Source organism: Coregonus lavaretus, assembly GCF_964263955.1.
Source record: "Coregonus lavaretus genome assembly, chromosome: 22".
In the NCBI taxonomy this organism is placed as follows: domain Eukaryota; kingdom Metazoa; phylum Chordata; class Actinopteri; order Salmoniformes; family Salmonidae; genus Coregonus; species Coregonus lavaretus.
In genome coordinates, this window is record NC_140009.1 from 26,632,543 (window position 1) to 26,656,132 (window position 23,590).

The 23,590-nt window shown below is 44.9% G+C and overlaps 1 protein-coding gene across 1 annotated transcript in view; it reads right to left on the minus strand.

Moving 5' to 3' along the window:
- Positions 1-1,283: 1,283 nt before the first annotated feature.
- Positions 1,284-23,590, minus strand: part of LOC311150161 (chemokine-like protein TAFA-1) — a gene marked incomplete at both ends in the record, with an annotated part of 29,581 nt that continues 7,274 nt past the window's right edge. The window contains 3 exons of the mRNA XM_084187477.1: positions 1,284-1,319; positions 1,490-1,614; positions 4,528-4,668. Of these exons, the coding sequence (XP_084043603.1) occupies positions 1,284-1,319; positions 1,490-1,614; positions 4,528-4,668 (302 nt within the window). The remainder of the gene's footprint in view (positions 1,320-1,489; positions 1,615-4,527; positions 4,669-23,590) is intronic.

Below are 23,590 nucleotides of genomic sequence, written 5' to 3' on the forward strand. Positions count from 1 at the left end.
TATTGTGTGTAGATTGCTGAGGAATTTGTTTCATTTAATCAATTTTAGAATAAGGCTGTAACGTAACAAAATGTGGAAAAGTCAAGGGGTCTGAATACTTTCCGAAGGCACTGTACATGTACAAATTAAACATTGATATTCTGGTCATGTGATTTCCTCTACTTAACCCAGTTAGTAAGCTAGTTGATTGTGATCGTTGTGCTTTCTGACATCTGTGCGCTATAGAGGCAATTATTATCCAGATTTCATCACTTGGTATGATAAGCTGATTTGTTGATACTTCAACTTAGAGGTAAATGGCACTGTGCAGCCAATACAAAATATATATTTAATTACATAACACACCATACTTTAAATCAATATTTACGCACAGAGCAATGGTAGACTTTTAATATGTTGTTGAAGAAGTTGACACACACAAGGTATCTAAAGGAGTAAAAAACAAACAAGCATACTGTATTTTTTGTGAGCAATTAACCTTTTGAAGGATAACTGAACTATAAGTGTTGTTATTTCTAAGAGACATGATGAAGCAACTGAGATGACTGAAGGCATTCAAATACAAAAACGGTTTTGATAACAAAAATATGTCTTGTTAGATTGGTCAAATTATTCCTTTTAACAGTCAATATACAGTTGCATCCTCACATGATGTAAACCTATAGGTTATTGTTTTTCTGAGAAATATTATACTTTTTGTTGTGGTCTGAAATCTGGAACACATGGACAAGAACAGAACAGATCAGGGTTTGGAATCATTTACATCTCACCACCATCATACTGTAGACAATGTTCTTGTTAACATGAAAACACTGAAACATGGTATATACAGAATCCTGAGGCCCCACTGCAAGTACTTGCTCAAAGTAACCCAGAAATGTCTGCCCATCTCGTAGAGTCTGTCTGAGTTTGCTGACAACAGATGTGCTGTACATCCAAATGCAGTGTTTCCTCAAAGAACAAAACTGAGAATTCAATAAGGTCCCCCATTGGTATCCTTGAACTGCATCATTCCCAGTACCCTTGAGCAGCAGTTACTTTGAGAATTCACACATTTCAATCCAGGAAGGTTTTCACTCTTATAACTGTAAGGTAAACTGAATGTCTTTGTTGGGTCCTTGGATTGATCTGAAACAAACAAAGAGAGCACTAAGATATTGTGATATATTGCAGTGCAGCTATAATGTTAACCTTGTTTATTAGATGGTTTATGATAAGATGGTATACAGTAACAGCTCCATGGAACATGTCAAAGCTGACCTCTGCAGTTGGTCCGTCTAAAGTTAGAGGTATTCTTCGCTTGCAGGCTGTTGGGTATTCTAAAAAATAAAAGAGACATTAGTATAGCCCATATGCTTGAGTCAATACCTTGTGCCTTTGTCTTTAAATGTAAAGTCTGTATTGTTCTATTGGTGCAAATTCCTCATGACTGTAACTCTCCCTCCTCCAGTATGTCTCTGTTTCAAATGGTAATGTGAGGTTATCTTACCCGGGTGGTTTTGATCTTGTTCCCAGCGTAACACATCCAGCCTGAGTTGTCAGGCAGCGTCTTGCACTCCTCTCCCTCCAGACAGGGCTCCATCTCGCACCACCACTTCCCAATCACTATGGATGCTGCAGGCAACAAAGGCATAAGGTGACCTGAGTATGTCTTACCCAGTGGAACAGCTATATGTGATAGCAGTGTATGACTTGGAGATGGATTGGTGACTAGAGGGTCTGTTGGTTCGTTCATCACATGACAGACACACACATCTAAATTGTGGGAATCTGTCTGACTAATATCAAAGTAACTGTCAACTCTCCCTTGTCTTACAACTGTAACATCCCTACCTGAGTATGGTGTAAGAATCAATCAAAATCAAAATCTGAATCCTTATACCAATACTTACAAAACAAAATATGCACTGAAACAACCCTAGGTGAATTATTTAAAGCATTTTATTTCATTGCATTTCTTACATGCATTTTAAATCAAATAGAAAGACAGACGTCTAGACATGTGTTAAGTGAAAGAGGAGGCGTAGCTGTGACTCTAATGCAAGCCATATTCTTGCTCTGGGAAGAGAAAATTGCCTTAAATACAGGTTAAATGTCCAGCACATCTCAGATGTCTGACAGAGGAAAATACCCTGTCAGTGCTGACAGACAGAAGAGATCTCAAATTCCCTCACTCTGTCTACTCTGCTCAGTAATTGTGGCAACATCATCTAATGGTTAGAATCTAAAGAAGCATGCAGGCAGGTGAGAGGTAATGCTCACTGTACAGCACAGGAAGAATATATAGGGAGTGATATAGGCTACTATTGGCTTCTGTTGGATCTTTACTAGAGATGGTAAAATTGTGCCTCATCAGTCAAAAAGCCAATATATACAATTCATAAAGCAACACTGCAATTCCACAGTACAAAATGAGGTAGTTGTGTTGTATATGGCCAGTACGTTCAGTAAATGTTTGGTTTGAGTGTTTCCAATCAAATGTTATGGACTGTATTACACTGTATTTACAAATATAGAGTGGGTAGTGACTTGGTCATACAGCGGAATCAATAGTATATAATAGAACAGCAGCGTTGTGTGTGTGTTCTGAGTGCGTGCGGGTAATTGTGTGTGTGTTTTATGGGAGTTTGTGTATGTGTAAGTTTGTGTGTGAGGGTTGAATGTGTGGGTAGTCAGTGCAAATAACCTCTATGGTGCATATAGTCTCCAAGGTGCAGTTTTGTGCCGGGAGACAGCTAGGGTTAACTGTTCAGCAGTCTAATGGCCTGGTGGTAGTAGCTGTCTCGGAGCCTGTTGGTCCGAGACCTGATGCTCTGATACCGCTTGCCAGATGGTAACAGAGGGAACAGTCCATGGCTCGGGTGACTGGAGTCCTTGACGATCTTTCGGGCCTTACCTCCGACACCGCCTGATGTAGATGTCCTGGAGGGCAGGGAGCTTGCCCCCAGTGATGTATTGGGCCGTCTGCACCACCCTCTGTAGAGCCTTCTGGTTGAGGGCGGTGCAGTTGCCGTACCAGGCGGTGATGCAGCCGATCAAGATGCTCTCGATTGTGCAGCTGTAGAACTTCTTTAGGATCCGAGGGCCCATACCGAATTTCTTCAGTCACATGAGGTTGAAGAGCCACTGCTGCGCCTTCTTCACCACGGTGGTGGTGTGATTGGACAATGTCAGGTCATCTGTGATGTGCTAGCCAGCTCCTTGGTTTTCTGACATTGAGGGAGAGGTTGTTTTCCTGGCACCACTCTGCGAGGGCTCTGACCTCCTCCCTCTAAGCTGTCTCGTCGCCGTCGGTGGTCAGGCCCATCACCGTTGTGTTGTCTGCAAACTTTATGATAGTGTTGGAGTCATGCCTGACCAAGCAGTCGTATGTGCACATGGAGTACAGGAGTGGGCTGAGCACGCACCCTTGTGGGGCCCCCGTGTTGAGGATCAGCGTGGTGGAGGTGTTTTTGCCTACCCTCATCACCTGGCATCTGCCTGTCAGGAAGTATTGGATCCAGTTGCAGAGGGAGGTGTTCATACCTAGGGCCTTTAGGTTAGTGTCAAGCTTGTAGGGGACTATGGTGTTGAACGCTGAACTGTAGTCGATTAACAGTATTCTCACATAGGTGTTCCTCTTGTCCAGATGGTTAGGGCAGTGTGTAGAGCAATGGTGATTACATCCTTGGATCTGTTGGGGCAGTATACAAATTGGAGTGGGTCCGAGGTGTCAGGTAAGGTGGAGCTGATGTGGTCCTTGATCAGCCTCTCGAAGCACTTCATGATGACAGAAGTGAGTGCTACAGGCCGATAGTCATTTAGGCAGGTTACTTTAGTTTGCTTTGGTACAGAGACAATGGTGGACATCTTGAAGCATGTGGGGATCACAGACTGGGACAGGGAGAGGTTGAATATGTCCGTGAACACTTTAGCCAGCTGGTCTGACAGTGTTATTTTCTGTCCTAGTCTAAGTGGTTTTCCAGTCATACATATTCATCATCCTTGAGGACCTCACTTGGACCTGTTCCTTATGGTAAACAGGGTTGCTGAGGTTTGTTGCCAGGAGTCTGGTCGAACCAAGGTTATAGTGCATCTATTAATCAATAACAACAACTCTTTGGGCATCTTGTCTTAAACCTGACACTATTTAAAACATAATAAATAAAGAACCATCGCAGCTTCTCTAGGTCTAGGAAATGTATGCCACTGATGAATTGTATATGTTCTTCGATACATTCTCTCAGGTTTATACTTCTACATTCAGCTAATCAGACGAAAGGGATAGGGCATGGGACTCTCCATCTCTACTGGCCACCTGCTGTGATATTTGCTATTCCAGATCTACTGGGAAAGGCTGAAGCATCATGTACACTCCACATGATATATTGTACTACTTTTATGCAACCCTGGAGAAAAATATTTTAAAGAACTGTTGTATATGGGTTCTATTAGCAGCACCTATGTGAGTCCAATCACTGATAGTGCCAACACTTCTCTTGCGCCTGCAATACCAATGGGGATTGTGATGGTAGTGGTGGTACTCACCATCAACACAGGAGGGTCTGTTCCTGGTAGTCCCTGCCACCTTCCCTGGTAGACAAGAACATTTGACTGTCTGGGACCGCTCTTCAATCTTGTTCTTATTACAGCATCTGTGAGCCGCAATCACCTCACACGTTCCACCCTCTAAGAAAAAAGAACAACAAACAAGTAAAAACAGTTCAGAATAACTTCTGAGCTTAGTCCAGGGTTTCTTAAACTATCCCTGTATCCCAAAGTGGGCCCTGGGAATGTGAGAGGTAGGTTGCGAGTTAGGAGGATACATCTATAATCACACACTATTTATTTTCAATTGGGGTCGTTGTAGGATGATTTTGGTCACGGAAGAGCGGTAAATTTCTCATTTGGGTCTCAAGCTGAAAGAGTTTAAGATCCCCCGGCTTAGTTGATAGCAAAGTCAACACAATTAACAATGATTTATGTAGCTGTATTTGTAGGCCTCTTGGTGGCCTGTTAAATGTCTTAACTACCTGTGTATGTTCTAGGCTTTATCACAATATCAACATACAGTAGATGGAATATCTTTATGCAAGACATCACAAGTTTATTACATGTGACAACTATTAATATGTCAAGCAGATTTACCATAAACAAGAGTAATGGCTGATTGAGTGAGGCCCCTGGTGTGTGTGTGTGTGACGGAATGATGAAGATGATGGAGACCCAGTAGATAAAGACAGCTCTATAAGCAGGATGAGAAAGCCTGCAGGGGCCCTCCCTCCCCGCTCAGTCTGAATAATGGCCCTTCATGTAATTATCAGGAGGTTGGTTATCTTTGCCTACAGGACAGACATCTCCCTATCAGGATGCCCCTCCTGCTGTCCTCAGTGGTCTACCCCTATACCTAACACTATCAACACAACAAGTAGGACCCATCCAACAATTAGGCCTGTCTGTTGACCAGAGACAAGGAAAGTTGATTAGTGAATCAGGTGGGAAAAATGTAAAGTTTCCCATTCGGAGGAGTTTGTAGAGAGAAACTTATATTCCTTTGTGTTTTCAAAATGAGACAAGTATGAACATTTTCCCACTTGGAGAAGTTTTTTGAGAAATGTATATGTCATTAAGTTATAAAAAAAAATTATGACTAGAGAATGTAATTGCAGAGCAGCAGCGGATATCACCTGCTGATGAAAGTAATAGTATAGAACATATAGCTCATGAGACTGGGTTGAGTAATATTCATGCTATAATCTTTCCTTGTGCAATATCTAAAGATTAGTCAAATATAGCCAACTGACTTTTTCCCAACTAGATAGAAATGTTGATTTGTCTTCAAAGATATGAGATTTCAAGTAAAACCCATATTCAGAGTCAAACCCAGATTAACATTTAAAAGAGCTTAAATTCAGGTTGGAGATGAGTCGGTATCACTTTCATGCTATAATTCAGCCATCGTATTAAAACCTGATAAGATTATCTAACACCACCTCTCCTGACCCCAGGATGAAAGGAGACCACACACTACTCTCCTACAGACTCACTCACTCACTCAATCAATCACTCATTCCACCACCTTATCTCATTAGCAAGATAATTCAGTTCACATTTTCAATAAGACATGCAAAGAATGCTTAAGAGGCTTCCAAATGTTACCATTATAAGTAAGGGTATTAGGATTTGTGATATTCTTCACCCAGCCACTGTCTTTATGCATCATAGCATTGTGTTTTTCAGAATGTGGATTGTACATAACGTCTGTCAGATATCTGAAGTGTCTAGATTGACTGAGAAGTGACTGCAAATAATAGCAGCAAAGCCGGGAAGCGACGTTAGAGACAGCCTAGAGGTTTAATTGGCGGAAATAATTGTAATACAGTAATTCAACAATGGTAATTGAAGTTTAATTAATTGAGGGGGAGGAAAGAAATTACAAACTTTGGCTTCCCGATTCTCTCTTTCTCATCAGATATTTCAGTAAATAATGTGGTTTTAGAGGGGTTTTCATGACTCAAGGCTAGTGGTTGAGAAAACGTCAACAACCTTTGGCAGAAGTTGAGGAGAGACATAAAGTGTATCTCTGAGCCTGGTTGGTGTGTAACAACATGTTCATCCTGATATAGCAGTGGAAGCAATAGGGCATCAGTTAAAACAACAACAGTCCACAGGGGTTTGTTCTCTTTAATGCTTCTTCTTAATTGCATAAGACAAGACCCAGATTCCTCCTTTGATCTATTTAAAGCCACACTACTCAACAGAATCCACTTTGTTCGTTGCTTGCGTTGCTTGTTGAGAGGAGCAGCAATGAGAACAGAAGTTTGAGTCTGGATATACTCTATAATTGGAAATCATTACCGCTGAAGAATATATTAAAATCAAATACAAATGCAAATAGTCTTGGTTATTTCCAGCTGGGCAGGTGTATTCGGTGGCTTTAAACAAAAGTAATGTAAAACTGATGAGCGCTCTTTAAGTTCAGTCGGCGTGGAGTCAGTTTGTGACTGCCATACACTGCATGCTCCAATACCTCATCTCTGTGTCATGAATATATCAGGGGGAGATGGAGAAAAGCTGCCTATGGATAATAATAAAGGCTGGAGATACTGTCTCATCAGGTGACGGCTGCTGGAGCCATGCCAGGATATAATTGTTTTCTGTATTTCCATTCCCCTCCTCCATTATCAATGACTGAGAACATAGTCAATATGACAAATAGCATCAGAACTAGTGTGTGCATACATGTGTTTATGTAGCTATAGGTCTAATAGAAGCTGGGATATTGTATGGAAGGTTGAGTTTGTGTGTTTTCTGAAAAGCAGAAAAATATCAGTTTAATCTCTCCCATCTCTCCCTGAAAAGCACATTATGTGAAGCATGTCATGAGCCAGTTCCTGATCTCTTAGCTTATTGTTTCTACCGCTGTTGTGTTGACTGACAGTTGTTCCAGGGGGTTGGTGGTAAAGGCAGGCAGCAACAGGAGGAGCTTTGCTAGTATGGCACTGTTTTAGTTGCCATGCCATGTTTCTGCTAGTGCCCTCCTCCTGGCTGCAGTACTCTGAACATTGGATTTGTCAGGAACACAGGTGCCAACACACAACCAGCCACCCAAAAGATCTGGGCCCCTTTTTTATTTTCTTTCGAGGCATTGACCTTTTTCAACGAAAGATAAGGTACAGTCCTGACATTTGACAATGTACTTTCTGTGGCACTCAGGGGAGATGGTTGTAAAATTTCAAACCAGTGTAAAAGGGGGCTGGGAGCCCTGGTTCATGGGAGCTGCAGAGACAAACCTTTGCGTGAGCACTAAATATTTTAAGAACACATGATTTGGACAGATCACACAACACCTGGTGTCTATGGTGAATCACTTTCTGAGGACTAACAGAGGAGTAAATCAGTTACTGGGGAGTCCACAAAACAATCAAACAAATGCTGAAACCCAGTGAAAGCCAGCAGAAATCAAGAATTATGACTTATTACCCATGATATAGAGATTCATACTGTAGTGCCAACCCATGCATGACAATGACACACAACATTGAGATTCCACAATGGATCTGAGATTCTCTGTGCCTAATAGAGGTGAACAGGGGCCATATGGGACCAATAATTGGCTATTCATCAGTAATGAAGCTGCAATTTCTCAAAGGCAAATGGTCGCTACATCTCACTAGAAATGTCACTAATACGATATGCCATAAGTATGCCATGACTTGCTGTCTACTGTAATTAACACAGAGGGTGTGTGTGTGTGTCACCGGCATACTGCAGTTTCTCTGGACCCCCACAAGGTCGGAGTTGCCCCCACCCCCAATGAAAAATAAATAAGCTAATGTGTCAGCCAGACAGCCACTCACAAAGTATAGAATACCGATTGCTGTCCATGGTGCTGAAATTGCAACATGTCTATGTGGCTGAATGCCTATCGAATCGATGATAGGCTTTCTGTGGTGCTAGGGCACATCTAGCTTTGCTTTAGCTAATGGATAAATGTTTATTGTTAGGCCTATTTGGTCATCATTTTCTCATGTTAAGCCTTACATTTCACAAAGCTCTACACGGTGTCGCAATGCTGCCATTTTTAGATTTCTGGCTGGTGGCAATAATGTAATTACTTGTTCAGTAATTAAAGTTTGAAATTAAAACATTGCAGATAGTAAAATACATTTTCGATGCAACAGCATACTAATGAGTTACCAGTAGATTTTTTTGAATATACATCTGTCCTGTAAAGGCTACCTGAACCTACATGACATGAGCCATCCTCGAGCTCTCTCCCAGCTTGGATAGAAAGTTGTTGTGCGTAAAACCAGTCTATTAATGCCAAATAACACAGTCAGTCCACCCTCAAAACACTAGCCTTTGACTTATCCCACATTTTGTTGTGTTACAGCCTGAATTCAAAATGGATTAAATTGTTTTTAGAAATGGGAAAAAATGCCAAGGGGGGTGAATACTTTCGCAAGCCACTGTAATTGTATGTGTCGGGTACAGAGATGAGGCAGTCATTCACAAATCATGTTAAACACTTTTATTGCACATAGTGAGCCCATGCAACTTATTATGTGACTTGTAAGGAAATATTTACTCCTGAACTTATTTAGGCTTGCCATAACAAAGGGGTTGAATACTTATTGACTGTAGACATTTCAGCTTTTAATTTTTAATTAATTTGTAAAATCTTCGAAAAACATAATTCCACTTTGACATTAATCGGGTATTGTGTGTAGGCCAGTGACAAAAAATCTCAATTTAATCAGTTTTAAATTCAGCCTGTAACACAACAAAATATGGAAAAAGTCAAGGCGTGTGAATACTTTCTGAAGAAACTTATTTAGCTGCTATTTATAAACTTTTTAAAATAAGAATTACACATCAAATACACGTTGGCTTGAGGATAGATTCAGCCACTATTTATTGTTGAACTCAGTGGGTTTTGTTTGGCTAATGGCCTACACAAATGGGCTGCAATAATAAATAGTAAATTAAATTAGATCAAATTAAATCCAACTTGAGGGACTCCCCTAGGCTTCTGAAGTCCTTTTGTGTGATTTAGTTTTTTTACCATGGCCTGTGGGTCCAGGTTGCGTGCCCGGCTGTTTTCTATACTGAGAATTGCCAACCCAGACAGTCTTTCCTGAGACATTGTGCATTATACTGTATGTCCATTGCACTGCACACAATTTAAACTTAGTCTTGAATGATGAATGCCAAGATATACCAGAGATAAGGGACTGCTGATATTACAACCACACAACTCAAATGCCGGTTCACCAGCAGACTGCTTTTTTTGTTCAAGCCCACAAGAACTATTGTCCACTAAAGATTATCATCTGTTTGCATCTGGCAATTTATTGGCTGTCCAGTATCCAGACGACCTGTACCCAGAGCTTTCTATACAGTTATTCTCTTTCTGTATTAAACATGTTGAGGCCGGCAATTAAGGACAATGAGAGGCTCAATTAAAGATGTTGCAGAACTGCTGTATTTGAAGAACCACTCCCTTCTGCCCAGTTTCCCTGATGTTGCTATGGCAATCAAGCTGCTTTTACCATCAATGTAACTGTCGTTTCTGCAGAGAGATCGTTTTCTAAACTAAAACTCAAAAGGCACCCAGAGCTCGTGGGCCCCCCCACCATGCAGGGTGTCCAGTATGCCTGTGTGTGTGTGTGTGTGTGTGTAAAACTGAATATGGTACTGCAATTTAACGTACTGTACTATCTCTACTGTACTTTACATTGCAATCCACTTGGAAAGCCTAAGGGACTCAATTTAGCAGGTAACATGGCTCTCTCCCAGGGTTCTGTGGATGCACACATACTGGGTTGTGAATATACCCCTCACACGTGTACACACATGCAAGCACGCACACTGACACATGCACGCATGAACGTACATGCACCAACACACAGACACACACATGCATGAGTGTACACGCACCAACACACAGACGCACGCACACATGGACACACACAGGTGACATGGCTCTCTCCCACGCTTGCACGCATCTACGCACGCACACACACACACACACACATTCAGGCATAGACACTGGTATGTGGACCGCTTATCTATGACAACTCCTTCGGAACAATGCCATGTTTGACTGCCTTCAGAGATGTTTCTAAAAGTTACATAATGTAATTATAGCCTTTATTACATAATTTGAGGAGAAAATAAGAATAATCGGTATTGATGATGTCATAACAAAGTACAGTGACTGCTCTGAGTAAATATTAAATTGTAGAAAATATTACATTTGAAACCTAGGTCCCTCTTTTGTGTGCTCGGGTATTATACATATAACAACTAATTTAAATGAAACAGCAGGACAGATCTCCAAGAGTTCTGGCAAACCACAGCCCATGCTTGGAAGGAAGCAGCATGCCTGTCACCATGAAATAGAAGATTCACTCAAGGTGACCTGTAATAGGCAGCTCTTATGGTTCATTCTCTGTAGAGGTCCATGCCAGCAGGCTACCACAGCCCTGTTACTGAGGTAATGAGACAACCAGATTAAAGAATGTCAAATTAATGCAGATGGAAGACAGCGAGAGTCACAAAACACAAGCCTGCATGGTGTCAAATTGAAGGACTAGGTTTCTCCCTCCAGTGAAGTCCCTGCAGTGCTGTTGTTATTCTGGTCTCAAATGCTTGGGGAAAACAGAGAGACATGGAGACAAATATTGCATGATAAATTCCATGATAAATATGCCGCTCATGAGAAATTTGTTTCTGCAAAAAAGGAAAATGGAAGATAACATGATATGTTTGCCAATCATAACTTTGTCTTTTGCAATTCAATAGACAAAATGAAATCTACATGAATCGTATGAGTCATGGCAGAAAAAAACTAATGGAGTAACTGAATGTTATGAACAGCTCAATGTTAGATCAATGTTTCCTTTTCTCTAAGTTAGAACAAATAACATGGCTTTGAAAAGTCCCAATAAGGATAAATGATTTGACAGTCCCTTCTTGAGTTTGCGTGTAGTGTGTAAGTGCATGTGTGTGTGTGTCTGTGTGTCTGTCTGTGTGTGTGTGTGTGTGTTTACCTACCCTCCCAGAGCAGAAAGAATGATCCTCCCCTCTCCCCCTCTGGATTGGATTTAGCAAAGTCCTTTTTTCACAGCATGCACAATTTACACATGGCTGAAGAAAAATATCAATTGCTACTCTGAAAAAGTAGGGCCCATGACAAATATAAGCAAGAAAATGTATAAAATAAATGGCTGGCAGTACTGTCACTTTAACACAGGAGGGTGAAAGATATGTCCTATGCGATGGGCCACCGAGAATGGGCAATACTTTATTGAAATGCAAACTGAGAGGAGGGAGCTGCTGCTGCTGTTTTAAGATGCATGAAAACAGCATGGAAGAGAGGGACCAGAGAGAGAAAGGGAATGTTTTTTTCCACCCATTTGCATCTGAGCCTCAAAGCCTGTCTCCACAGCTGTCATACAGGGAAGCAGAGGCTGTTGTAAAACTGGTATTGATCAAGGGCATGAAATCAGATTCCCAGTCTTCCCTTATGTGAAAAACTGCCCATGGTGATTACGTTTTGCTGTGGATATACTGTATATGTGTGCTGTTGGTCGTGACAGCAAACTACAGTAGCGATCATGCAATGAAAGAAAAACATGCCACTTTAGACTTGCATTATGAATAGTGAATGGTGACGTTGGTAAAATAGGACAAGAAACATGGAACATGAGCCCCTAGTTTCCTTACTCCATTGTTAAATGTCAATGCTTTGTCTGCCTGTCTATCTATCTGGCCCTAGCTCTCTCTGCCTGTTATATTTCTAGGTATTTAATATCTATAGATAGCCTTCCCTGATGACAGACTTTGAGTCTGCATGGAGAAAGAAAAAAATAATGAATGAATGAATGAAAGAAAGAAAGAAAGAAAGGAGGGAAGTGATTGGCGAGCGCTATTCAAAGAGTCTTCAGTGGACAGCTGCTTAGCTTGGCTCTGTAGCGACGTCGTTTCTTCTTAGGGCTGGATGGACGGACGCTGCAGTCTGGTGCTGGGTACTAATGTGTCTGGCTGCCCTGCTACTGCACTCTGCTGCAACATGTGCTCTGTGTGATAATGCTCTGAAAATAGAATGCTTAAAATACCTGTCATGCAATAAGACATGTACTCTCCTGGGTTGGGTTGCAATGATTACTTAAGTTTTGCAGGGTGACAGTGCTGGTAAAAGGAGTTGAAGGAAATGGTCAATTATTAATTCAATATGCTGGTGTTGTGCAGAGATGTTTTAGGTAACAAGCATTTTCAATTATCTTAATCGTGCATTAGGAATTAGGCTATGTGGGTATTGGTGCCGTATACAGCCTACGGTTTTAATGATTTATTTAACTTCTAGCCTACTCTCCAGTCCTGCTGCCACCAGTGGACTGTTTGGTTAATAATTAATGAAGGGACAGTATACCAATCATAATTTCTATACAATGAAGTACCATTGGGTATTTTCTTATCACAAGTGTCCCAATGTGAGATGCCTAACTCCATCACTCATCCTATGATAGGGTTCTCGTTAATGCAACAGAGCAGTCATTTCTATCATATAGCGCCACTCTACCTCAGCATCGGCATGCTTATCATCAACTCTGAACCTGCTGTAATTGGATGGGTGGTTGAAATATGCAAAGTGATTTGTGGCACACCAAGGAGGTATAAGAGGCAGAAGAAGCTGAAGTCTGCAATAGAGCCTGATACTCACAGTATTAATGACCTTGTTTATTTATCATACCAACCCTCATCCTTGGACCCAATTAGGATTTCAAGAAGCTATTTTTCTAGTTAATGAGGATTAAGTCATGATAATGAATTGCATATCCCTGTCAAGCATTTGAAATAACTAAGAATGGAGGGCAAAGACTCAGTCAGAGATCATCCTGCAGATATACTATAGGTGTACTGGACAGATAGTTTCCTTTATTGACAAGGGTTAGGGTTGAACCGGGGTGTGGACATGATGAACCGGGGTGTGGTCATGAACCGGGGTGTGGACATGATGAACTGGGGTGTGGACATGATGAACCGAGGTGTGGACATGATGAACCGAGGTGTGGTCATAAACCGGGGTGTGGACATGATGAACTGGGGTGTGGACATGAAGAACCGGGGTGTGGACATGATGAACCGAGGTGTGGTCATGAACCGGGGTGTGGACATGATGAACTGGGGTGTGGACATGAAGAACCGGGGTGTGGACATGATGAACCGAGGTGTGGTCATGAACCGGGGTGTGGACATGATGAACCGGGGTGTGGACATGATGAACCAGGGTGTGGACATGAAGCTAGGGTTAGGGTTAGGGTTTTGGCTAGGGTTAGGAGTTGAGGCTAGTGTTAGGGTTGAACCAAGATGTGGACATGAAGCTAGGGTTAGGGCTAAATGGCCATAAACACTTTTTTAAGAGATTAGGACTAGAAAAGAAACAGCTGAATTGAAAAGGGGTTGTGTCTTTCTTGATGATGCCTAAGGGTCCTGATCTTGTCTCACTGAGATGTACAGCAGACTCACAACACTAATAGTTTAATACTGATTAGAGTTGACACCGGCATCATGACAAATGAATGTTACTCAGAAACTCGTTCAAGGACTTGTTTCATTTTTCAGTTATCAAAATCCCATCAACTGGTAGGGTGGTGTGAAAGGTATTACCATTAATATTCCATTTTAGTTTATTATATATTCGAAGAACATGGTGTACGTGTCAATCATTCATACAGAATATCATGCATCCTTTTGTGCCCAATCACATCAGCCACTGTGTAGTGAATTTGGATGTTGTCATGTGGATGTTGTGGCTAATGGATATTACAACAACCACGTAAATCCATTTGCCTGTGGGTCAACATTATCAGTCAGAGTCACTTAGACTAGTGGTTTTCAACCCGTGGTCCGCGGATGTACTGCAGGTGGTCCGCAAATAATAACAGTCGGTACTATGAATGGTATTAAGCAATTTTGCATAACTTTTCACAATGCAAATTGTTTATAATAATAATAGGCCTTTAATTTGTTACCTTCGCTGCTCTACTCTGGCCTTCTGCCTGGTGCTGACTGCTCAAGCCATGAATGGTATTTTGGTATTTTATTAGGATCCCCATTAGCTGTTGTGAAAGCAGCAGCACAATCTACTCTTCCTGGGGGTCCAAACAAAACATGAAACATGACATAATAGTCCCGTGTAGCTCAGTTGGTAGAGCATGGCGTTTGCAACGCCAGGGTTGTGGGTTCGTGTCCCACGGGGGGCCAGTATGAAAATGTATGCACTCACTAACTGTAAGTCGCTCTGGATAAGAGCGTCTGCTAAAATGTTTTTTTATTTTTATAATACAGAACATTAATAGACAAAAACAGCTCAAGGACAGAACTACACACATTTAAAATGTCACACATAGTCTACATGTCAGTACATACACACATAATATATAGGTCAAATAGGGGAGAGGCATTGTATTGTGAGGTGTTGCCTTATCTGTTTTTTAAACCAGGTTTGCTGTTCACTTGAGCAATCTGAGATGGAAGAGAGTTCCATGCAATCATGGCTCTATACAGTATAATACTGTAAGTTTTCTTGAATTTGTTCTGGATTTGGGGACTGTGAAAAGACCCCTGGTGGTATGTCTGGTGGGGAAGTGTGTGTGTCAGAGCTGTGTGTAAGTTGACTATGCAAACAATTTGGAATTTTCAACACATTCATGTTTCTTATAAAAAGAAGAGGTGATGCAGTCATTAATTAACTACCCTGCATGCCATGATCATCCATCTATTCAACTATTTGTTGCATGTCTTTTTTTATTGTTATTTATCTCGCTTAAAGCGCTTTGAGATTGTAATGAGAAGCGCTATAGAAGTTTAATAAATTATTATTATTATTATTAAAATGAACTAAATGTGACCGCCAAGATATTTTATGTTAAAAGAATTCAGTGACATCGCGAATGGTGGTCCTCAAGAGCATTTGACAGTGATTTGGTGGTCCCCGGATCGGAAAGAGATGGGAACCGCTGACATAGGCATGATCTGTTCATTAAAAGGATTATCACTTTATTCTATTTCAGAATCAGATCTTATCTAGGGTGAGGATAAATAGTATTCTTCTAGCTTCCTTCATCCTCATACTGTCACGGTTCAGACAGACGACCAGAGGACCACAATTGCGTCACACCAGAAAGTTTATTAAAACTTAAGGGAAAAGGGAAGTGGGGAGTGAATGAAGGCTCCAGGGGTAACAGGGATCCCGTCCAATGTGCTGGGTCTGTGCCCCCCCCCAGTGGCAGCGATGCGTCCTATGAAGCCGGTGGTGGGTGGTCCAGAAGTCCTGGGGGGGGGAGACACAGACACAACAGGGCGGAATGAAACAAGGCAGCAGTACAGTTCAAGGGAAATCCAAAATACGTAGTAGCAAGGCAGAAGGCTGGTCAGAGTTACCGGGATTGAAGAGTAGTCAGGAGTCGTTATGGCAGAAGCAGGTCTGGATCTCCTGGGGCAGAAGAGTATCCAAAAATCAGGCAGGTCCGGGGTCACAAAACCAGGGTGAGCCAGAAGCGCGAGCAAACAGGTTCCGGGTGTGAGCTTTGCAGACGATCTGACACCGGAGAGCTGAAAGACAGGGCCTTAAATACTGGGAGAGGTAGTGGGTAATGCAGCGCAGCTGGCAGAGTAATTAGAGCAGAGCAGAGCAGGGACAGGTGGAGCTAGTTAGGCTGAGTAGAGAGAGTGGTGAGCAGAGTGGAAGAAAATTAAGGTGGTAACCCGGTGGAGTGAGAGGCTCATGACAGAACCCCCCCCCCAAGGGACGGCCCCAGAAGTCCCAAGAGCAACACCACGCCGGGCGGGAGGAGGGGAGCCGGAGGAGGGCTAGAACTCCTCCGAACGGTCCGAGTGAACGTCCTCATCCTCGGAGGAAGCCGGAGGGCCGTGGTCGGGAGATGGGACAGGTCCCGAGACAGGATCAGGCACAGGACAGGAAGCCGAGCGGGCAGGACGGTTAGGGACCCCTCTGGGGCGGCCCCTACGGATTGCAGGTTGATCAGGATGCCGTTGGTGGAAAGCGGTGATGAGAGTCCTATCCACAATCCGACTAGCTGGCACCCAGGTCCTTTCCTCAGGTCCATAGCCCTCCCAGTCAATGAGGTACTGGAGACCCCTACCCCTCCGTCTGGACCGAAGCAGGCGGCGGACGGTGTAAACCAGACCACCATCGACGAGCCGTGGAGGAGGACAAGGCGCAGCAGGGACCAGCGGACTCTCATGGATGGGCTTAATCTTAGACACATGGAAAGTGGGGTGCACCCTCAGGGAATTAGGCAGTTGGAGCCGGACAGCAGTTGGGCTAATCACTCTTATGATAGGGAATGGGCCAATGAACCGAGGTGCCAGCTTCTGCGACTCCACCCTGAGTGGCAGGTTCTTCGATGACAACCACACCCTTTGACCAACATGGTAGGTGGGAGCAGGAATTCTCCGACGGTTGGCCCCGGTAGTGTAGCTGGCAACGGATCTGAGGAGTGTGGCTCGGGCTTGTGACCAGGTGCGGCGACATCGACGGGCAAAAGCAAGTGCAGATGGGCAAGTAACCTCCTCTTCCTGGCTGGCAAATAGAGGAGGCTGGTATCCATAAACACATTGGAAAGGGGACATACCGATGGCAGAGCAGGTCAGAGAATTGTGTGCGTACTCCACCCATGTCAATTGCTGCGACCAGGAGTGGGGGTTGCGTGAAGTCATGCATCGCAGTGCCTTCTCGAGCTCCTGATTAGCCCGCTCTGACTGCCCATTGGATTGGGGATGGAATCCGGAAGTCAGACTGACTGTGGCTCCCAGCAGGTGACAGAACTCCTTCCAAAAAGCGGAGGAGAATTGTGGACCACGGTCAGAAACTACATCCTTTGGCAGTCCGTGGATCCGGAAGACGTGTTCCAGGACCACCTGGGCGGTCTCCTTGGCGGTTGGGAGCTTGGGGAGGGGAATGAAGTGTGCCATCTTGCTGAAACGGTCAACTATGGTGAGAATGACGGTCATGCCACTTGAAGGGGGCAGCCCCGTGACAAAGTCAAGGGCGATGTGAGACCAGGGACGTCTGGGCACAGGCAGGGGCTGCAGCAATCCGGCTGGGGGCTGGCAGGACGACTTGTGTTGGTTGCAGATGGGGCAGGCTTGGACGAATTCCCGTACATCCTTTCTCAGAGAGGGCCACCAGAACCTCTGGGCGAGCAGGTTGTAAGTGCGGGTGGAGCCAGGGTGACAAGCTAGGCGGGAGTCATGTCCCCACTGAACGACCTGGGACCTCAGGTCTTCGGGGACAAAAAGGCGGTCAGCTGGGCAAGTGCTGGGACCTGGCTGGTTACGGAGAGCCTCCAGCACCTGTTCCTCAACAGCCCAGGTCAGAGCTGCAACGATGCAGGGACTTGGCAGAATCGACACAGGGTCCTTGGAGGGGGTGTCATCCTTCTGGAATTGACGGGAGAGGGCGTCTGGCTTGGTGTTGCGTGATCCAGGCCGGTATGACAGAGTGAAATTAAACCTGGTGAAGAACAGGGCCCAGCGGGACTGCCTGGAGTTCAACCGTTTGGCCGTGCGGATGTACTCCAATTTCTTATGATCGGTCCAAACGAGAAATGGAATGGTGGACCCCTCCAGCCAGTGACGCCACTCCTCCAAGGCAAGCTTCACAGCCAGCAGCTCACGGTTCCCTATGTCGTAATTGCACTCAGAGGGGGACAACCGACGTGAGAAAAAGGCACAGGGATGGAGCTTCCTATCCTCCGCAGCCCACTGAGAAATCACAGCACCAACTCCCACATCCGAGGCGTCCACCTCCACAATGAATTGCCGGTCCACATCAGGCATCTGGAGGATGGGAGCGGAGGTGAACCTCACCTTGAGGGTACTGAAGGCTTTGTCGGCTGCTGGGGTCCAGGTGAAGGGTTGCTTGGTGCTGGTTAGAGCAGTGAGAGGGGCAGCAACGGTACTGTAGTTCCGGATAAACTTTCTATAGAAGTTAGCAAACCCCAGAAACTGTTGCAGCTTCTTTCTGTTCTCCGGAACTGGCCATGAAGTGACTGCTGATACTTTGGCAGGATCCATTTGGATACTTCCCTCTGCCACTATGTACCCCAGGAAGGCCACTGTCTTGACGTGAAACTCACATTTCTCTGCCTTGGCGTAGAGGGAATTCTCCAGAAGACGATGAAGGACTTGCTGGACATGGCGGGTGTGTTCAGACAGGTTTCTGGAGTAGATTAAGATGTCATCCAGGTAAACGAAGACAAACTTGTTTAACATGTCCCGCAGTACATCATTCACTAGAGCCTGGAACACAGCAGGAGCATTGGTGAGGCCAAAAGGCATAACCAGATACTCGTAGTGGCCTGTTGGTGTATTGAATGCGGTTTTCCATTCATCTCCCTCCCGGATCCGCACTAGGTGGTAAGCGTTTCTGAGATCCAACTTGGTAAAAACAGTGGCTCCCTGGAGCAACTCAAAAGCAGAGGTGAGCAGAGGCAGAGGGTAACGGTTTTTCACTGTGATGTCGTTGAGTCCCCTGTAGTCGATGCAGGGGCGAAGAGATCCGTCCTTCTTCCCCACAAAGAAGAAGCCAGCACCAGCAGGAGATGAAGATGAACGGATTAATCCTGCGGACAGAGAGCCATTGATGTAGTCCTCCATGGACTTTCTTTCAGGAGCAGACAACGAATAAAGACGACCCTTTGGAGGGGCTGTTCCAGGGAGGAGGTCGATGGCACAGTCGTACGGTCGGTGAGGGGGCAGAGATGTGGCTCTTGCTTTGTTAAACACCTCTCTGAGACCATGGTAGCATTCTGGGACATTGGAGAGGTCAGGAGCGGAGTTAGTAGGTACTGGCCGAGGGGGTAGTGCGGCAGCAAGCAGGCAGGTTCGGTGGCAGTCCTCTCCCCACTCCCTGATCACCCCGGTCACCCAGTCGAGCTGAGGGTTGTGCCGGCGGAGCCATGGGTAACCCAGGATGAGGGGTTGGCCTGGAGAGGGGAGCAGGTGAAACTGGATAGTTTCTTGATGGTTTCCGGACAGACCCATCGAGACCGGGGCCGTGACATGAGTGACCGATCCGAGTAAGTGTCCGTCCAGTGCCCGGGCAGGAATAGGAGGTGTCAAACGGAGGTTCTCCAGTCCCAGTTGGCGTGCCAGCTTGATGTCCATTATGTTGGCTTCGGCGCCAGAATCCACCAGAGCAGCCAGGGTGTGAGTTGAGTCAGAGAGGCGGAGGTGAACTTGCAGCAGGGGTTTGCGGTCGGAGGACTGGATGGTCATTGAACTCAACCGGACTCCCCCTATGCCCGGTGAGCTTCGGCCCTTTAAAGGGCAGGTTACCACACGATGTCCATCACCTCCACAATAGAGGCAGAGGTTAGAGGTGAAGCGGCGCTGGCGCTCTGCAGGAGTGAGAGAGGCTCGCCCAATCTCCATAGGCTCAGACTGATCAAGCTGACCTGGGTGAGTGGCAGTAGATGACAGGAGCCCAGTCGGATCTCTCCGAATGCCGGTAGTAGGTGGACCTTGGCGCCCCCTCTCACGACGACGGGTCTGTATCCTTCTGTCGATCCTGACAGTCAGTGCGATGGCTTCATCAAGAGTGGAAGGCAGTTCATGGGAGACCAACTCGTCCTTGATATAGTCAGCCAAACTATGGAAGAACGCGTCCACCAACGATGGTGTGTTCCAAGAACTTCGTCTAGCCAGGGTTCGGAAGTCGATGGAATGGTCTGCGACTGTACGTCTGCCTTGTCGAATACTGAACAGTTCACGAGACGCCTCTGCGGTTGGTGAATCCAGGTCAAACACCTTCAGCATCTCCTCAGCAAACAGGTCGAAGGTTGCACATGCGGGGGTTTGACGTTCGAACTCTGCTGTTCCCCAGAGTCGAGCTCGGCCCGTCAGGTGAGTGATGGCATACCCAACTTTAGCCCCCTCCGTGGCGAAGGTCCTTGGCTGCAAGGAGAACTGAAGTCGGCAGCTAGTCAGGAATGGCCGGACCTGGGTTGAATCGCCGTTGAACCGCTCGGGGTTTCCAATCTTGGGTTCCGGAGCAGCGGCTGCAATGACCGGGGCAGGTAACTCGGGGGCAGGGCTGGTGGGCAGACTGGCTGGGGTAAGGTTGGTGAGGAGTTGAATGATCATGGCGAGTTGTTGTTGCTGCTGCTGGAACTGCTGCTCATGCTCATCGGTTTCCATGTCGGGGAAAGTGTGCGCTGAGTCCATAATGGTCAGATCGTACTGTCACGGTTCAGACAGACGACCAGAGGACCACAATTGCGTCACACCAGAAAGTTTATTAAAACTTAAGGGAAAAGGGAAGTGGGGAGTGAATGAAGGCTCCAGGGGTAACAGGGATCCCGTCCAATGTGCTGGGTCTGTGCCCCCCCCAGTGGCAGCGATGCGTCCTATGAAGCCGGTGGTGGGTGGTCCAGAAGTCCTGGGGGGGGGGAGACACAGACACAACAGGGCGGAATGAAACAAGGCAGCAGTACAGTTCAAGGGAAATCCAAAATACGTAGTAGCAAGGCAGAAGGCTGGTCAGAGTTACCGGGATTGAAGAGTAGTCAGGAGTCGTTATGGCAGAAGCAGGTCTGGATCTCCTGGGGCAGAAGAGTATCCAAAAATCAGGCAGGTCCGGGGTCACAAAACCAGGGTGAGCCAGAAGCGCGAGCAAACAGGTTCCGGGTGTGAGCTTTGCAGACGATCTGACACCGGAGAGCTGAAAGACAGGGCCTTAAATACTGGGAGAGGTAGTGGGTAATGCAGCGCAGCTGGCAGAGTAATTAGAGCAGAGCAGAGCAGGGACAGGTGGAGCTAGTTAGGCTGAGTAGAGAGAGTGGTGAGCAGAGTGGAAGAAAATTAAGGTGGTAACCCGGTGGAGTGAGAGGCTCATGACACATACTGTTGTTGTGGAGAAAGAAATGGTGAAACGTGAATAGAGGATGATCTCATTGAATGTGGAGGCTGTTTGACACTGTGTTGATGGATTGCTGTTTTCATGTGACTCCAACATGCAAAACAAAACAATTCCCCTACACTTTGTGTTTGTGTGTGTGTGTGTGTGTGTGTGTGTGTGTGTGCGTGCGTGCATTCTTGGAGAACCCCCTGCGCCAGCGGCCACTGAGCCTGGTGGGAATGATGTAGCATGGTTATTAATGCACAGGGATCCTCATACAGAGTGCTGGGTAATTAACTAAGCTGTAGGCCTCCGTAATTCATTTTGCACAGAAACATTGACCTCAAACCATAGCCCTTTGCACAATGCTGCTGCATGTACATTTTCAATTAACATGTTGTATAAACAACTATCTACAAGCACTAAGCCCACGTGTGTCTTGTGTATTGAATTATTCATGGTTTCCAAGAGAGAAAATTGTGAGGGAATCGAATTGTAAAATCCAATATCGCTCCTATACTGGACATAATAAGGGTATTGCATGTCCAAAATGTGTTGTATCCATGTATGATTACTTTTCACCTAGTTGAACCAAAGACATAAAATAACTGAGAATATGTAGCCCAAATCCAAAATTGGCACATCAGTAGTTAATCTTTATCCTCCCCTGAAGGAGACCCCAAAGTCTTGTCAGAAATGCAAATGCTATGAGAATAGTTTATAGACTGGGCATTAGTCTAGAAGGGTTCCCTACATAGCATAATGAAGCTGTATGGAGTGTTGGTCCTCTGGGGTCACACTGTGGCATGTATGGAGAATATTGTGCCAAAGTGGCCTTGGCAGGCTCCAGATGTAGCAGGGCCTGGAGCTCAGGCTGCATGCCACTTCCCATAAACACTGCAGTCAGGCTGGGATGAGACTGGTGAGAGCATGGCTGCCTGGCTCAGAGGCAGACCTGGGTTCAAATACTATTTGAAATAATTTCAAATATTGTATCTGTGCTTGATTAAGCTTGCCTGTTGCAATGGAACCAATACAAAAGTCTCAAAGTGCAAACCCCTCCCACCTGGCACTCCAGGCAGACTAATGCAAACACTCAAAGTATATGAAAGATTTCAAATAGTATTTTAACCCTTCTCAGAGGAGGTCTGAGGGGAGGATGAGGGAAATGTAAGTAAAATAATGTGCCAGGAGGATGCATTATATAAGGCTATTAAACTGTCACTCTCTAGAACTCGGCAGAGAAGGATGCAACCTTTGTTTGTAACAGCTGAAAATCAATTTTCCATGTTTGTTTCTGGCGAGGACGTAACACTGTAGCCTGGTTGCCGTCTCTGTTCAGCTATTACATTTCACTCCTTGCCACTCCTGTCTTTGGCAAATGACTAGTACTGTACTAGTAGCACTGGCTCTCCTTTGTTAGAGAGCATGGGGGAAATGTCTGTGCTCCTTCTCTTTCTCACTCACTCTGTTTTACAGAGCGATACACAATGAATAACATGTAGCTTGCAAGCAACATTAAAATGGTGTAGCCTACCTATAACCACTGCCTCTAACCGAAATATGAAACGTCGACGTGTGTGGTTTCAGTTCTGATTTCTTTATTGGAAAAAAGTGAAGTTAAAAATTGTATTTGCACTGAGAATTTAAATGATACTGGGAGTCTAGTACACAAACATGATTTTGATGTTGTATCTTCAGGGCTTTTAGGAAAGAACCATTGAGCCAAGTACAGTTCAACACTGTCTGAGTACAAACCCTGCCAGCCAAAGTGTAGGTGAGAGGGAGTTGATGAGAGTGAGACCACCTCAGGCTTCTGTCTCCTTCCAACTCCTCTCTGTTGTCTCTCTTGACATCTCCACATAGAATTGAGCTTTAGGCCAACCACTCAACAGGATTCTTCCCATCTAAAACACCAATCTTTCCTCCTCTTTGAAGAATGCACATAATTGCAATACAATCACTCCAGATTAATTTAAAATGGATTATGTTTCCCTCTACTAGATATAGATCACTGTTAAGTGCACACACACCACATGGGAAAATGGACTGTATGACAGATAGTTTTTTGCATTAAAAATATTACACTTTTTACCTGTGAGCACACCCTTTTCATGCACTTATATACAGTATAACCATATCATTTATATATAACCATATCACTACAGATTAATT